The sequence below is a fragment of the Anas platyrhynchos genome, chromosome 5, assembly GCF_047663525.1.
Source record: "Anas platyrhynchos isolate ZD024472 breed Pekin duck chromosome 5, IASCAAS_PekinDuck_T2T, whole genome shotgun sequence".
Classification (NCBI taxonomy): Eukaryota; Metazoa; Chordata; class Aves; order Anseriformes; family Anatidae; genus Anas; species Anas platyrhynchos.
This window is the reverse complement of record NC_092591.1, coordinates 59665262-59683082: the sequence shown is the minus strand read 5'-3', so window position 1 is coordinate 59683082 and position 17821 is coordinate 59665262. Positions and strand designations below refer to the sequence as shown.

At 41.0% G+C, this 17821-nt stretch overlaps 1 protein-coding gene across 4 annotated transcripts in view; it reads right to left on the bottom strand.

Moving 5' to 3' along the window:
- The window catches only part of LOC101790458 (synaptotagmin-9), a 66535-nt gene extending 53806 nt beyond the window's left edge, over window positions 1–12729 (bottom strand). For 2 of the 4 annotated variants that reach the window (XM_038180747.2, XM_038180748.2), the window contains exon 1: window positions 11964–12726. In XM_038180747.2, coding sequence (XP_038036675.1) covers window positions 11964–12111 — 148 coding nt within the window. In that variant the 5' untranslated portion in view covers window positions 12112–12726. Of the gene's footprint in view, window positions 1–11963 lie in introns of all 4 variants that reach the window. The other 2 variants (XR_005266516.2, XM_027458409.3) reach the window with 2 other exon arrangements.
- Between the last annotated feature and the right edge of the window lie 5092 nt (window positions 12730–17821).

The window sequence follows — 17821 nt, the reverse complement described above, 5'->3', positions numbered from 1 at the left end:
TTTTCACTATACAACCATAAACATAGTTTTGAGATTGGAGTGGACACCTTGTCCTGCTTAGTACCATGGCAACAACTACCACTGGAAATCTTCCTCATAAGAGGGGTGCAGAAAAAAGGAGGTAAAGCAGCCAAACCATTGACAGTGTAAAATCCCCAGACTTCTGTTTTAACAGCACTTGTATTCCTTCTTCTCACAGTTTACAGAGCATTCAGAATGAGAAGTAAATCCTGAGATCGTATTTCAGATGTTCCTGGAAGTGACAAATTACTTCCTGCCCCGTCCCCCAACCCCATGTGGGAAGGAAAAAAAAAACAAAGTTGAGGTGGCTGAGGCTGTTGCTGGTTCTGTTGGTATTAAGGTCTGCTCTGGTTTCTAGGTCCCAAGAAAAACAGAAAAGAAAGAAGAAAAACGCATCAAAAGGAGAAAGTGCAGTTTTTGTTCGCAGCACTGGGTCTCACTTGTAACACTACACCACGGAAGGACAGATACAGTAATTACTGTCAAATCACTCTGGCAAACCTATACCTGTGCATTGCTATTTTGGGTGCTGCCTTTAGCTATTTTATAGTCGCTGGCTCATAGCAGCAGATGAAAGAAATCAGCTTGACTAGTCAAATCACTCTTTATAACACAACGACAACAGAACAAGAGACAGGTAGAGAATGAATAAGGTAGGCATGAACACGACATTAACTTGAGGATAAGAGCAGATATAAAAGTGTTACACCTTCTACATTTAACAGAAGCTGGCAGGAACAGTGCTGCTGCTGTACAGGAAAGAGCTGACGTGACAGTTTTTACTTATGAGGTGAAGCCACGATGGTGAAGTTTTCTCTTTCTTGATTAACCACATCCCTAGTGTCAGTGTCAAATTATGCTTTCTCAGGCAGGCTTGCCAAACTATGAACTCTCTAAAAAAGGCAAATTTGACTCTAATAAAAAATAGAAATATAACTTCTTACCACAGAAGAATAACAAAGTATATCCACATCTTTTCCTGTCTACTATGTCCCTGTGGACAGGTCCTCAAAATCCCAGGCTTCAATTCAGTTAACTCTAATTGCTGAGCAACAGCAAATCTGCTCAGTGCTCTCTAGCCCCTAAGGAATGTGAGTGATATCTGTTTCTTCTGAGGCCTGGCTGCCACTTCTGCTCCTCGCATCCATCTCCTGAGCCATGCAAGTGACAGGCTGACAGGCTTCCTGCCTGTGCCTGCTGTACTCGGAGGTTTCTGGGCTTTGAGCACAGTGGATTTGGTAGCTGTGCAGGACAAAGAACTTCCCAGAAAGAGGTCCATTTTACCTCTTTTTCTTTGTGTGACAGCTATAAATCCAGAACAAACAAATCAAATTAAAATACTATCTTGACCCCTCACCTTTCTTTTTAATGGTTAAACCTAGTCTCTGTTCCCCTATTTTCCAGTCCCATACTTTTCTTCATTAAACATGGTGATCTATCTCACTGCCCTTGACTTGAATGGAAGGAATGCTTGTTTTGAGTCATTCAATCCATCTCTAACATTTGTCACTTTAAAGAAAGAAGAGAGAAGATTAAGGAAAGTTTGATTTTTGCTACCATGAGTATCTTAGTGGCATCTGCAGAAAGAAGGGTCTTTCTGATGGCATGATCTGCTGCAGAGTAGAGGGCAATCATAGAATTAAACAAATTTGGAGCTATTAGATTAGATTTATCTCTATATCACCCCAAGCAAATTGGTAACGCTTAACAAAATAGTACTGTTAAGAGCACAGTTTTCCATTCAAAGCTTGCTGTATTTTTAAGCAATACCAGATCTGTTTTCTCTTGTATTTGTTTGCCAATGGACGTAAAAGCTCTTTTCAGCAGGTAAGAATTGTCATAATGCCGTTGCTACATATCCAGCATCAGCCTTACTATAGGGAATAGAATAGCACTCAGCAAGAACAAATTCAATACCTGCTTTATTTCCCTGTAGCCATACTCAGGAAATACTCTGCCTTTTTATGCCATGCAGAGAGACCTTAGCATAATGAATACTTGAGATCAGCCTATTTATGGTAGACTTCCCAAAAAAGGTAGAATATCTAGTCATCAACTTTATGCATTAAACTTCTCTGGGAAAAAAGAAAAAAAAAAAAAAAAAAAAAAAAAGGCACCTCTATCTTAAATGGGTAAAGCATCTGCAGCAAATGGAATCAGGAGATTATAAAACTTGGTCTCATTGATAATTTTCTATTTAACATTGCACATTACGTTGTATGTGTAATATTCGGATAATTTACTGAATTACAATTTGTAACTATTTGCAAAATTTGATAAATGTGAGAAATAATTTCTATATTCTTAGCACATATTAGCAAAATCATTAACTGTATAGGCATGTACCTCTTGCAAATTTCAAAATGGAAAGTTTTCAAAGAGAACTCAAAATTTTATACAGCTGTGGCTAGATGGCTCATGAGATAATCTGTATGTGAGATGGGTGAAATATTACTGTGTAATCAACAATACATGATACAATTACATTCTCAGATCATACTAAATTTGTGGAGAAAACGAATGATACTGGTGAGCTCAGAGAATTAAAACAGATGAATTAAGATTAGAAATGTGAGCACTAAATAGAATGAGATGCTGCTGCAGAATTTGAGTGGGGATACCCAGATGAAAAAAGAAATCAGAAACACAGGTATACACACACACATATATACACATTTAGAATGCAAATGGGAAGACCAGACACAAAGCAACCTAGTAAGAATGACAAAGACTAATTTTCAATAATAGATTTTTAAAGATATATACCTAGTGCTTGGCTAGTTATTACATACATACCAAAAATGTACTTGGGGAATTTCACAGATAGTAAAATAGAACTAAAGTATTTTGAAAAAAAACTTCCTGATGGAAACACAGCAAAATAAGGAAAAATATTTCCAAGGGAAGTCAGGAAGTCTTTATCTTTTTGTGTCTGCTGAAAATTAAACCGGAAAAAAAAAAAAAAAAAAGAGAGAAAGTATACTTAAAGCAACAATATTTCAAACCCTAATTCTTAATTAGCATGAACTTTGAAAGTTTTAATTCTGAAATCATTAGTTCCTGAGTTTTTGCTAGTACGCTGGATTTACCATTTGGTAGACACACGTCAGCTGTATATTGGCTCAAGGCATACAGACATGTATGCCAGTTTCAACTGCATCCACTCTATTTTTGAATTCAAAATAACCATAGGAAGTATAAAAGAGAGAATCTGTAGCATGTTTGCCAAAGGAAGCCAAACTAATTTTACTTGGCTAATGAATGTTGAAAATCCAAAAAATGCAGCTAAACATATTGAGCAACATAAAAACACACAAAATTCACTGTGATTATGATAGCTAATGTACCAAATGTGCAAACCACCAGCTGTTATGTATAACATTTTCTTTATGTTACAGATTTTTTTGTACTTTCCAGATAAAAGGATCAAGTACTCAGTACTTAACAGTAGTACAGAACATGCAAAGAGATTTATCTTGTAAAATGATAATCTTTAGGAATTGAGGATTGTATAAGTTGCCACTGACAGCATTTTTATGAAAAATCCTTCCATCTGTAATTAATTATTCTAAATTCTTATCCCTTGAACTAAAATTGTGTTAACAGTATAAAAGGGACATAAAGCTTTAGACCAAAATAATATCTCTCCATCTCTTTGGTCTAAATAAAGCCCCAAAAGAGCTTAAATTAATGACAAAAATAGAGCAAAAGATGCACCAAAGTATTCTTAAGTACAGCTTTGTGCTAAATCATCAAGGATCTTCACTTTCAGTGGGGGAAGAACTAAAACCTAGAAATGTGGTTTTTACCATAAATGTAAACAGAAGAATGAATTGCAAAAATATGATGCTCCTGTACTATGTAAGGGAAGAGCCAGGAAGTACAGCTTTCAGTTACAATTTTGTCTTGACTTCTTATTGAAGACATTATTGATCTGCATTGTTCACCTGCCTGGTAGCTCTTCTTCCCAGGTCATGGTAGAGTAAGTGATGGAAGAGAAGGGAAGGAACTGTAGTGGATTCTTTCTACTTCCCCCCCATATGTGAAGGGGTAACCAGGAGTGCTTTTGCTTCCAATTCCTCTGATAAGCTGACCTGTAATCACTGCATACTGCTATATCTTTTTACTGAAGGAAGAGAAGAGGCAGGGGCTACCTTTTTTCTGACTCAGTTCAACCCAAAGCCAGTACTTAAGCTGTCACTGAACAGCACAGTTGCTAACTTCTCAAATCAAAGTCACAACCGAGTAATGAATAATAAATTCCAGATATACACCCACTCAGTTCAAAACACCATTTAGATCTGTACTCTGCATGGTTCAAAACAACTGGAAAAACAGCAGGTTTTCCTAAATGAAAATAAAATAAAACAACAAAAAAAAAGAATATTTCCTATATATCTTTTTTTCCCACTGTAGAAGCACTGTGAGAAAACAAGGCTTAATTCCTGAGTATTAGAGCAGTCTTCCAGGTCAATGCCAACATTGCTCCGCCTCTGTGCAATGCACTAGTGGAACCACTGGGACACAGAGGAATCATGGAACAGGATTACAATGGGAAATATTAACCCCTCCCCTGTTGTCTGATAGTGTAGAATATTTTCCAAGAGAATTAATGGAAGATTTATTAACACAATTTTCATTTGTTTTTTAATGAGCTGATTAAAAAGGGGAATTGAGGTAAGGCAGGAGCAACAAATTTCCCTAATATAGGAAAATATACTACTCAGTGGCAAAAATGCACTTGCAGTGTATCATATGACTCTTGAGACTGTTAATCAACAGCAATCAAATTTGTGACAGAAGTAGAGATTACCAAGTTTAGTTCTTGCTTATGTCATGCAGCCAGTTCAAGAAAACAGATCCTACTGTTGCTACACTGAAGGAAAAATAGCAGTTTATGTTCAACCTCTACTTATTACACACCAAAGATGCTAAACTGCCACACAGCCTCGAGACTGAATTTAACTGGATCTGCTGTTCACAGAACTGCTTGTTATGACAGTAATCATTTTGGAGTTACATTTCTAGGTCTCTGAATTGTCAGTGTAATTAAACTCTCAGAAATTAGTTTGGAAAGGAAATTTCCAGAAAGCTATCTGTGGGGAGGAATGTGGACGAGCATTTGGACTTGGATCACACAGAAATGTAACAATGCTGTTTTTGCAAACTGTTAGAATTTTGCATTCTCGTAACACGTTTATGTTTTTGATGAATTAATGACCCATAAATCCATTACAGTAGCACCTCTACATAAGAGATTGGGGCTTTAAGTCTCCAAACATAAATTGCTGCCTGCAGAAATTAAGCTTATAGAGATACTTGTTAGGAAACTGCAATTAGCAAATTCTTCCTCCTCTCCCCCCTAACTAAGGGAAATGTGCAAACCCTATTGAAATAAGAGTTATGACAAATGCAGTGATAAAGTTTTAGTGGCAAGAACAGTCATATGTGCTAGGGCTAAATTTAGCCTCCTGTTTTTCATCAGCAAAACTGGCATTTAAGATGAGAATTCAGGTATAAGACAGACTGTGTGCTATTTAGCCATCCTACTTTTTAAAAGGTTGTTGTTTTGTCATTACTCTTTTGGGCTATTTTCAATGATGAAAACAACAGAAGTTTGGTATGATTGCTATATAAGAGAGAACCCAAAACACAATGGAAATGGAAGCCCCAGAATCCTCTTGCTTTCCACACCTAGGCTGAATGCAGAGGCCAAGAAGGGCTAAAAGCCACCTTTCTTCTTTTCTTATACAGCTAAATTTGCTCTCCCCATGACATCCAAGAGCAGCCAGAAGACAGGAATTGCACTAGTCTTAGTCAAAGGGACTACAGAAAAGTAGTCCCATCTCTTTCCCTAAATTGGAAGTACTGCTATGCTAAGGGCATGTATGAAGTTGCTTTGCACCACTAAAAACTGTAAAATGACTTCACTGGTGAAAGGATCTGTCCTTTCATGCATGAACAGTATTTAATATGACTACGCTCCAACCTAATCAAAGTTCAAGATCACAGTTTTATAATAAGAATTATCTTTGTAGTCTTCCTTTTCTCTGCCTCTGGAGAGTAACTTGTAAGCGAAACATCTACCATCTAACATATCTTATCTCTAGGTTACATATGAAAAGAACACAACTTTATCTGGGAAAAAGAATCTCCAAGCAGTTATATCAAAGTAAGACATTTATCTAGAAAGATAGTGATGTATCTAGTTTTCATTTTTGTTCATATTCTCCATACTTTTTTTAAAATTTATTATTAATTTATTATTATTTTCCAAAGAAACAGTTACAAGCCATCAGGTCATTATTAAGCACGCAGTACCTTTTCTTTCAGCATTAATTGCTCTTTCTTCACTTTACTTCTAATTTTAGTTATCTGTTTAACACACATTTTCCAGGAAACCCAAATACTAAGTTCCTCCAGTATTACAGGAAAGTTTCTGAGTACCTATTTCTTTACATGCAATTACACTAGCAGAGCATCTCAGAATATAGGCAATATGAAATACTTATTTTTATCTTCTGTGGAGTTTTTTTTTCTGATTTTTCAGAAGTGAAACAATACATATTTTCATTTTAAAAATGCATAACTGCACTGTATTTTCTTTTTAAAATCTTCAAACAGTACTTTGGTTTTTGAAACTCAAAGTGACTTGGACACTATATTCATCATTCGACATCATCAGTGAATGTTTCATACTTGTTTTCTATTTTGTAAGGAGCTTTGCACTAATGCAGCTTATAGAATACTATCAGTTTTGCATGGCAGCATTTTACATTCATCTTGCAGAAGGAAAATGAAAATACAGGAAGCAATTGCTCATAATGAATAAAAACATACTGAAAGTTATTTTACCTACTCATATATTTTTCACATCTTTACAACTTTGTAAATGCTTTTTTTTGCATTCATCTAGATAGATCCAGATGTATTTAGCATCTTGAAGGAATATTTAGCATCTTGAAGGAATTCTGCAACTTGTTATAGTCATGGAATGCAATTTTATATGAAGGATTTTGCTTTATTTGAGGAATTACAAATCGTATCTGGAACAGGCTGAGGAGAAAAAGTAAGCTGAGTATTAGCTTCCTGCGGAACAAGCTGTGCCCCAGGATGATACTCGGCACAAACTTTGATTCTCACTTTCCACTGGGAAACTGGGAGGCCACATTTCAGCCAGTTAGGACTTTTTGCTTCTTTGTTTTTTTTTCTTTCCTGAAATCGGAAGTATACTTAAAACAAACAAAACAAAAAAGTAGTGATTAATAAGATTCTTAAACCCTACTGCAATAACATAACTTTACCTGTAATTGTACCAATATTGTTCCTTCAATGTCTTTCAGATTTCCATGCCCACTTTTTTGTTTCTTGATTGTCTTTAACTTAATCATATAATAAAATCTGACTTTCTGACACTGTACAACATTGATCTCTTACTTACAAACTGTAGTATACATTAAGCCTAATGGTATCACTACACCCGCAATATTCATTCACCATGGATTCCATTTTAACATCTGTTAGTCAATTTTGAAGTAATTAAGAATAGCGTAAGATTTACCGGCTTATTCTCAAGAGATGCAGTCCAACACAAGAGATGAGGACAGGAAGATTTAATTTTAATGTCTACTCTTTATTGCACTTACTATGACATTAATGAGAATTCATTATGATTAATGGCCTAGACTTTTTATATAGGCTTTATACAGACTATATAAAAAGACTTCTATAGACTTTTATAGTTTATATAGACTATCTTTTTTCTTATCTTCATAAACATCTTTTTGCACAGTCTTCAGGTTCATAACAGCCTCCTCTGAACTTTGTAAACTTTTTATTCTAAGATTTTTAGGGTTGCAACCTTTTACTCTTTGACTAAGGGTAGAAATGTTCAACCTGTAGAATGTGCTAAGGCCATGCACTTTTGTCTAAGACAGTCTCAGTGTGCCTTTTATACTTTTCCGTTATATAACTGAACTTTACTGATATCCAGTAATACCAATAAACACATAACTATGCATTAAGCACTTTGTTCCAGTATCTAGCAGTCAGTAGAAGGTATGCAGGCAGCACAAGTCATTTCAAAGTTGGCAAAACACTACAACAAAAGGCAATGCAGAAATTCATTAAGTCTGTGCACAGCAATTGCAACCTACCACTGCCATCTCTGTGAAGTTCTCCTTGTTTAAAAAAATAATAAAAAATAAATAAACACACCAAAAACTATAACAACAACCAGGGCTTTGAGGTTGATTTCTAAATCAATTTCAATTCCGATACAGTCAAGTTAACCAGAACAGAAAGGTAACTCATACTCATGTACCAGCTGTTAGACTTAGAGTGGGACGCTAGATCCAACCACCAAAAAAGGCTTACTTCTTCTCTTCTGTGCCAAAATCTAAACTATCCTAACTTGAAGACATGCAACTTTTTCTCTTGATTTTTTCTCAAAACATTCATCTTTTAAAAAGTTCACTCATACAACATGTGTCCTTTCTAGCAGTTTTGATTCACGCCATGCCAACTTTTTTAGTTGCAAAATCTATTAGAGGAATAGTCCACAAGGAGATGCAACTTTTTTGGTCTTAACTCCTGTTTTATTAATTGCCAGTGTCTCCACTCAGCTTTTCTGCCTTTGTGTTTTTCTTATACATTGGTATAACCCCTCCACTCAAGCAACTTCCATTCCTCATCTGCAACAATTGCTGCTGGCTTTAGTTGTCACGGGGGTGATACTGTGTGATCTTGAGTGATTGTTTTCAAACTCCCATATGACTAACATGGTTTTCTTTTGAATATCTATGAGGTACATATGTAGTGTATTCATAAGGGAAAATTTATATTTGGTGTACTCAAACTTTTTACAGCACTTTATCCTTATAAAACCCTTCTATGCTATAGAGATATTAACATTTTACAAATAGAGAAGGGAGGAATGGAACAGACAAAGATGCATCTTGTTAAGGTATCCAAATGCTTAAGGATGCCTACTGGGATTTTCAAGAGAGGTCTGACATATAACTGCTATTGAACTAATTGAAAAAAATTTCACTAAATGCCTAATTTGCATTTTTAGTTTTCTGAAAACCTTTAAAATCTGACTCACCCATGTCACCCTTTTAATCCAGCAGACCAGTGCATTCAGTCTGGAACTCATTAGCCCTTAAACTTATGCTCTAAGCAGTTCACAGTGCTTCCCATAGGACAAGTTGGATGAAAAATAAGCTGTGCATGTTCCAAACACCCAGCCCGGTGCCCTCCCTCCTTCTCTGAGTCCCACACCATGTTCTCAGATGGTGGGGAGCCAGTATCTACTGTGCCTGTCCAGTCCCCCTACCATTCCCACAATACAGCCAACATACATGAATAGCTCAAACCAAGTGGGCTGCTGTAAAGCATCCGTGTCTATCACGTAGTTGGGGTAGGCAAGCAGCTACTTTATTGGAGAAAAAACACATACAAGCATGCATAAACACCTTAATTGTTGTACAAAAACTCATTATGAATGTTTTCTAGCTGCACTTTTCTCAACTCGAGCAATGTTGTACACATTTTTAGATAGGTCTGTTGTCTGGCCCTAGAGGAGGTTGCTCAGTTTGGCTAATGCATTCACACAGCAAAGAAACATGCGTTATAGCAATTACAGCTTCTTCTTTTGCCTGTTTGTGCTAGGAGGATGCTGTCTTTCAGCACAGGTTTTCTTCACCTCCCTAAATTTAGGCCACCAGTTGCTGGAGAGTGGCTGGACCTGCTGTCAGGTCCTTTTTCATGACATTTCACCATTGTTAAGTCAATGAAATTCACAATGTAAATCAAGCCAGTGTGATTGCAAATCTTATTCCTTCTTTTTGGAAGTCAGGGACACTGTCTTCTTCCAGCCCATACCATCACATCACTGGTTAAACAAACCTCATGGGCAGACAGTTTACTGGGACAATATATGTATTTTAATCAAAGAAATACAAGGCAGGGTAAATTAGTAAATTCCTGCCATAACATTGCTACTCTACAGACGTGGTTTCTGAGTCAGGGCTCATGGGTAATGTGTTGCCTGCTAGACCCTCTGAGACTGCCTGCAGCTGCAGAAAATAAAAATGTTAAAATTGAGGCCAATAGGAAGATGCTGCCTGCAGCATAATTGCTCGCTGTTGTTGCACATCGGCTGGCGAAGGTTAGAGAGCGCTGCTCTGTGTAATTGAGCGGGTTTGCAACAGTACCAGAGTCTGTTTACATAATAATGTATAATAATGGTTTAAGCAGAACAGGTAGAAATAAATACAATTCAATGTTTTGTCTTTAGGTAGCGGTGATGAATTTTTACTGAGCACAGCATGTCTGAAAAATGCTCCCAAACCAATGCCAGGTATTCTTTGCCTGAGGCTGATGGAAAAAACAGGCACTTTCTTCAAGGAATCCGAAAAGCTGTTATCCAAGTTAGCTGAGGCTGAAGTCTTCACATGCATTTCTAGTAATTTAGCATTCAAAGAGAGCACTGATTTAAGTAGACATTTTGGGAATCATCACCTGATATACAAATATGTGATTAATCCCTTGGTAAATGAAAATTACAGAAAATCACAGGTGTCTGTTACAAAAATTACTGCTTATGTGAACAAAGCAATTAAATCTGTCTATATGAACAAAACAATTAAATCTGTCTGATTTTAAAAAATCCTTATCAAACAGTGCATGAATTACTTTAATTTGAACATTTCAAGTGAGAGAAAAGCCAGAATGGCTGCAAATAAATTTGGATATGAGCAGACTGAGTATAGGAAAACTCCTTATTCATTTATTGTGATAGAAAAGCTCCCCCCCCTCCCCATTTTCTTCTTGATACTGGTTTCCTCTGGGCCTGTTAGCATATCCAAGCATTTGTCAGGAAGTTGCACTTTGAGTCCTACTTCAGGTTTCCCAGATCACATAAAAGCGTTTAAGATTACAGTGTAATTTGACTGCTCTGTGCTAAGTGAGCTAACTTGTCCCAGGGAATATTACAGAAAATCATACTGTACTGTGCTGATCAGCTGATCTAGCACCGAGGCTTTTCAGTACTACAAATGTTTATCAACTTCTCTTTTAACTCTTTAAATTTCTGCTCACAGTGAGCAAACTCCACTTGAGGGTGTTAACATAAATACATTAAGCTCCTAAGTGAAACTGTACTTTGCCTTTCCCTTATGGCCAGAGATGTCCAGAACATCGTCAGCCTTTCAGCATTTTTGACTAGCTGAAAGCTTAAGAAGCTTCCTTAAGCGAAAGTTTTTAAATCAGTGCTGTGCCAAGACACAAGAGGCAACCATAATCCAGCCGCACGCTGTCACCGTACATCTCGCCAGACCTCCGGCCCGCACACCTGCTACGGAACTGCAAGGAGCAGCCTTTGCAGCCTGCCAGGAGGCAGAACTGGGAAGTTAGGTTGGATGGAGCCGTGTGTGAAGTGCCCCGAAAAACCCTTAGGAGCCAGCGCCGCGGGGAGGGCCCGGGGAGCACGGAGAGAGCCCCGAGCCCGGCGACGCTGCGGGAAGCTCCGGAGGCGGCTGCACCGGCCGAGGATGCCGTGCCCCGAGGCGCCGCACCGGGCAAGGATGCTGTGGCCCGAGGCGGCCGCCGAGGCCGCCCCTGGGGCCGCGGGTCGCCCAGCCGGGCGAGAAAGTTGCCCGGAGCCCTTCCCTCGGCCGGCAGCAGCCGTGCCCGGGAGTCCCGGGGGGGCCGCGTCTCCCCGGAGCGCCGGGCTCCGCCCGCCTGCGATGCGAGCGAGCGCCGGGCGCCGCGGCGGCCGCCGGCGGAGCGGGGGAAGGTGCCCCGGGCCCGGGCTGCGGGGGTGCCCCCGTCCCTACCAGCGGCCCCGCGGGGCCGGGAGGCCTCGGTCCGCAGCCCCGGCCCCCCTCCCGACCCCTGCGGGGGGTCCTCCCTCCTCCCGCCCCGGGGAGCCGCGGTACCTGAGTCGGTGAGGCGGGGCCGGGCTCTGTCCCGCAGGTAGTAGATGAAATCCCGGCAGTTGTCGTTCTCCACCGCCCCGACGGAGCAGAGCTCGGCCAGCAGCTGCAGCGCTTTCTGGCAGATCTCGTCCTCCCTGTCGCCGGGCATCGCCCCCCAGCATCCTCGGGCGCGGAGCGGAGCTCTGCGGTCAGGCGCCGCGCCGCTGCCCGCCGCCGGCCCCGCCGCCGCCGCCGCCCTCCTGCAGCCGCCCGCGCCGCGGGGCCGCCGCCCGCATCCTCCGCCAGCGCCGCCGGCCGCGCACCCGCCCCGCCGGGCCGCCCGCCGCGCCCCCCGCTGCCAGCTTCGCCCCGCCGGGGGCCGTCCCGCAGCCTCTGCCCGCCGGCCGCGCTCCTCTGGGGCGGCCGAGGAGGAGGAGGAGGAGGAGAGGGGGAGGAGGAGGAGGAGGAGAACCCACCAGTTGAATGCGGGAGCGGGGAGGGCCGGCGCCCGCCCAGCCGCGCCGCCTCAGCTCTTCCCGGCGCGGGGGGCACCCAGCCGGGGGTCCCCGCACACCCCCCGACAGAGCCGGGCCGGGGGAGAATTTGCAGGGTGTAGGAAAAGGAGGCCTCGGGTGCGGGTCTCTGCAGGCAGCAAGCCTCGGGAAACTCTTCTTCCTCCTCCTCCTCTTCATCACGAGCCAGGCCCTAGCCCCCTCTTTGCTGGTCTGCGTTTAGTGTCTATAAACAGTTAAACACCGTGAGCTCTTTGCGCCTCGCTGCTTGCTCCTACTCAGAAAGGTTTACATTCGCTCAACTAATTGTCTTGAAATTATTTCGCAATAAATAATGCGTGCCCCTGCAGTCGGGAGCCTAGTGGAGGGGAAAACGTTTATAGTCTGAGTCCCGTGGAGCTAACGGTGTGCTTCAGCTGGTTTGTGGGGCGGGTTAGGAGGAATTAAAGCATCACTGACAAATCCCAGGCACCCGACAACCGGGCCCAGCTTGAGGAGCAGGCAGGAGAGCCTCCTGCGCTCCCGGAGGATGCAGCAGGCTGGGAAGCCACCATCCAATGCGTGTGGTTATCCAGAGAAGCAGGAAAGGTGTGAGGTGCTGCTTGGCCCCCTGGACTGGTCGGCAGGGAGGCTGTTGGTTTTGTGAGGAGAGAAGCTACTACATTTAACTTGGTGTTTTATGGCTCTGTTTTAGAGTGGTTTAAGCAAACATCAGAGGCCATGATGAGCTTGGAAAGTTCGGGCTGGTAGTTTAGCCTACTGCTCAAAAACTGGTGATAATTGTTCTAGAATAGTGCGTACAGCAACATCTTCTGGTGGAAGCTGTTTTTGTATTCTTTCTTTTTTTTTTTTTCTTCCCTCCCTCCCTCCCTTCCTTCCTTCCTTCCTTCCTTCCTTCCTTCCTTCCTTCCTTCCTTCCTTCCTTCCTTCAGAAAAAACTATAGAAGTGAAATAAGTTATAACATACTCTGTGACTAGGGAGGACATTAACAACAGAAGTTGTTTACTAGTGTAAGGATTGCTAGTGCTTTGGCACCACTGCTTATGTCTCAAAGGCATGAGCTTTTTCCTTTCTAATAGAAAAATGATGTCTGTAAAACATGGTTGTATAAACCAGGTATAATTCCATCAGCAAACAGGTAACTGTCATGCTGGCTTCTTCTTAGAAATTAATCATAGATAAAGAAATGGCCTGTAGCTGTTATACTTACTGAAATCATACTTCTGAAGCCCAGAGATATTCATAAGTATATGTTTTCACATCCAAGCAAGAGGAAACTTCCTACTAGCCCCAATAAATGCTGCGCAAATACTTGACTTAGTGTTGGGAATACCAGTGGGATTGACTTGCTTCTCCAAGCGTGCAGGAAGAGAGGGGAAAGAGAGGATTCTGAAGAGGAGCTGTGAATCACAGCTTTCTCTGAAACCAAGGACCTGGCAGTAGGAGTACTGCTGCTCTTGCTGCTTCAGCAAAGAAGGGCTGTAGTTTACAGAACTTGGTAGAACCTTGAGCTACCAGAGATTTCCTTTGGGAGAAAACCACTCTCAAAAGGCTTAGTGAATTATTCACACTCATAAGCTCTATAGGGATAGCAACTCTTTCATCTGTAACACCAGATCGAGTACTGGTCAACGTTGGTGGAAGGTAATAAAGAGGAGGAAAGACAGAGGGGCTGTTAAAGACCACTGATGGAGACATCTGCCAAGTGCAGTCCAAGTAGTCAGCGATCATGTCATACCTAGAGAGCAGTGCTGCTCTATAGCTTGTACTGCATCCAGGACAGTCGAACCTATCGACTGAGAGTGATATTAATGCATTTACTGAAGTGTGGTTCTTTTCCTGTGGGACCATAAGCCCAGCACTAGCCCGGAATTCTAGCTTGCCGCAGAGTGAACTCTGGACGGCCAGCTGATGAAGTGGTAACTTCTTTATCTTTCTCCTCTAATTAAAATATATTGCTTCATTTTTGAAATGGCAGCAATTTGAAGGTGCTGATACATTTGTAATGCAGGTGGTGGTGGTAGGAAATTTTTCAGAATCTAATGGAGGAAAGACCATGAAATTGCTTGGATGTCACTGCTAGTAAACAAAGACATCTATTCTCAAAAGCTCTGAACAGGTACCTAGTGCACTGTCCAAGAAAACTCCGAGTCTTTTTCTAGAGATAATTATAGCAAATGGAATCTGCTGTGTTTAAAAGCAAATGCAATTCTCATTCCAATGAATAATTGTGAAAACTAGATTAGATCTGCCATTTTGTTGCCATTGAATGCATTTTTCTATTCTTGCTGTCATCCCTACTTGTGATGAGCTTATTCTTATCTCAGCTGCAAATTTTGCCCATTCAGGGCAGGCGGTACACTTGAGAACACCAGTGTGTGCTGTCCTAATGAACTGTGGTCCTAGAAGGGCATTGCGTGATGCAGTGGGACACTCCTGTTAACCTGAGGTTGAAAGTTACAGCTTGTACTGACCATAGGTGTATATATTTGTTCTGTTTAGTGCAGAGCTGCCCTCACACAGCGCAGTGTACTCAGAAGTTAGAAAAAAATCCCCAAGCCCACTAGACATGGAATCAAAGTAAGTTTAACACTTTGACCTACAACAATTCTGTCACCCTCAGTTGACACATTCTTCTTTCTTACCTTGGAGTAAAGCTTTTCCCCAGTGCTCTAGCATAAACACAAGGGTTGCCTGGCAATGAAATCATCTTTGAAGCACAGGTGTTCATGAAACAAATGCCTTTCTGGAAGAAAGTAGGCAACTTGCATCAGGATTTTTATTATGCCTACGCTGTAAGCAGAACTCATCAAGTGTTTGGCCAAGTTTTATACCTTTCTGGTCTGGTAGCATGCCGAATTACAGACCAAATGGATTCAATCTGGCTTTTGTTGTTGTTTAGAATTCCTTTTCTGCAATTTGATACTGTCCTTGTTTTAAGGGGATTTATAGACTTCTTCCTCAGCATCACACATCTTTGGGTGGAATGTGCTGTGCACCCACCACACAAACCCTTCTTTACTTTAGGAGGGAACTTCAGCAGTAGCTTTAGCAGCTCCCTTGCTTGAGGGTAACAGGTGGGGGCATGGGCAGTGTCAGGGAAGGAGGAGTCTGACTCTTCTATGAAGAGTTACCTCTCTTCAATCACAAGTGGAAAGAACAAATCTGTTAGAGCAAAAGCACAGTCATTCCAAGCGAAGCCTGGCTTTGTTCAGCGTTAAGTGTGCCAAGCTCAACATTTCCATTTTACAGTCACCTAGAAAGTGAAGGCACCAGTGGAGTGACTTTGTTTCGTACTGTTCCTTTTTCTGTGCTTTAAATCTCTGCAAAAGATTGTCTTTGGAATTTTTTAACCACTTCTCCCTCCAAATTTCCAAAGAAACATGACCTGTAGTTTGTGTTCAGATTTTCTATAATTTTTGAAATTAGAGACTTCAAAACTGAGATGTGAGACATTTATTAATTCCTACTACTATTGATTCCTGTGGGAAGCAGAAGCCCATTTATCCAAAAGGAACACATGACCCAAAATCTAGACTTGTCACTGGGTTTTCAGCTCAGAGAGACCTTTTCAAAGCAAATGACTCACAGTAGGAGACATGATCCAGTTTGGGCTAATCTGAATTCTGAGATAGCAGCATCAGATAAATGAAAGGATAGAGTACTCAGCTTACTCCTTAACATTTCCCGCATGTCAAAGTGTTGAACCAAGTCAAAACTCTCTAAGAGTCACATAATAAACCAGGTTTCAGCACGTTTTCTTGTCTGTGTAGCTCAGATAACTTCAGAATGACAGCAGAAGCTGAATCCCACTGGCTACTCAATGAAGCCATTCAAAGAAATAGAGCTGTGGCTGTGATCCAAAGCCAGCCATGAGGCAGTGCTAAGGAATCTTTGAAAAAACATCTAGCAAAGCTTTGAGAAAAGTTGGGCAGGTGATGGCCGCAAACAGAAACTGCATTGGCTGTAGCAAGTTTTCAAGCATTTTAACTTTGAAAATAGTTCAAATAGTTGTAATTGCAAAACAGAGAAATGTTAGATAAACTAACTGAAGTTAGGAAATATCACTACATGTAGATCAACAGAGAGTATAGCATCAGAGGGAGAAACCAAGGTGACATACTAGGAGAAGAGAAGGTCTGCGCAACTACATACAACAAGTTTGTCATACTTCTGAAGAGTTCATTAATTTTGATTCCTTGTGCTTCTTGGTACACCAAAGAACCAGAGATCCCAAAGACCTTCTTTGCCATTGTTCTCCATTTTATTATGCTCTCATCCAAGTTGACACAGTGACTTGAAAAAAGAAGGCATCAAATTATTTTCTTGCCCACCCAAACAGTCTATTTCCAGGGACTACTGCACAGCGTACCTCCAAGAGGTCAGCTTTACTACAAATGATGTCATTAAATTGACATGTCTTGCCACATGCTGCCTTCTGTTTTCTAATAATGCTAGATGTCTTATTTATCCAAAACCAACAGTTTTGATCCATTGGAATACCTGTTGCCAGTCCAGAGCCTGACGGTAGTGCATGACATGTGTCATTTATGTGTCAGCATAAAAACGTTCCTTCATGCTCAGAAACAATCTGCCTCCAAACACAAATCTCCAACAGCAAAGCGATTGTTCTTCTAATCCCAGTGCCTCTGAGCACAAAAGCTCTCTCCTGTAACACTGACACTTTTTCCAACCAGAAAGCAGCAGCAGTGGGCTGTTTAATGGAAGAAATAATTAAGCAGATCAACTTTAGATGAACACAAAATGAACTAGATAAGCTTTTCATATAGCCACCAGACAGATGATGCTGGTTCTGGCTCAGAAAAGAAAAGAAAAAAAAAAAAAAGAAAAAAAGGAGATGCTCTTTACAGAACAAGAGAACATGTTAGGCTGCAGATGCAAAATGAGCTAATATTTTTCTGGTAGGATTACACACTGTGGTTTTCTAAATTTAAAGGTAAGAATTATAAAGAAGCTAGCATGGATGGCCTCAGATGTACATGTGTAAGCTCTACCATATTTTAAAACACTACTCACCTACCATGTGAGTAGGTTCATTGAATGCAGCAGGATTACTCATCTGAGAAAGGATTCAGCCAGCACAGGGTGGGGTCCAATCTAGTTTCTAATTTGTAAGGGTTTAGACTGGGAGATGACACAGTTAACATGCAGTTAACAAGTAGCCTGAAGTTCTGGTGATTCAGAAGACACGTTTCAGCAGAAATAATCCGAAAAAGAATTCTTAATTAGAAATTTATGTGGCTATCAGCAGATCACTTTGAGATCCTTTGTCAATGAGAAGAGCTATATAAATGCAAATTTCTTTCATGGAATTCATTTTATTTATCCATTTTATTTAAAAATAT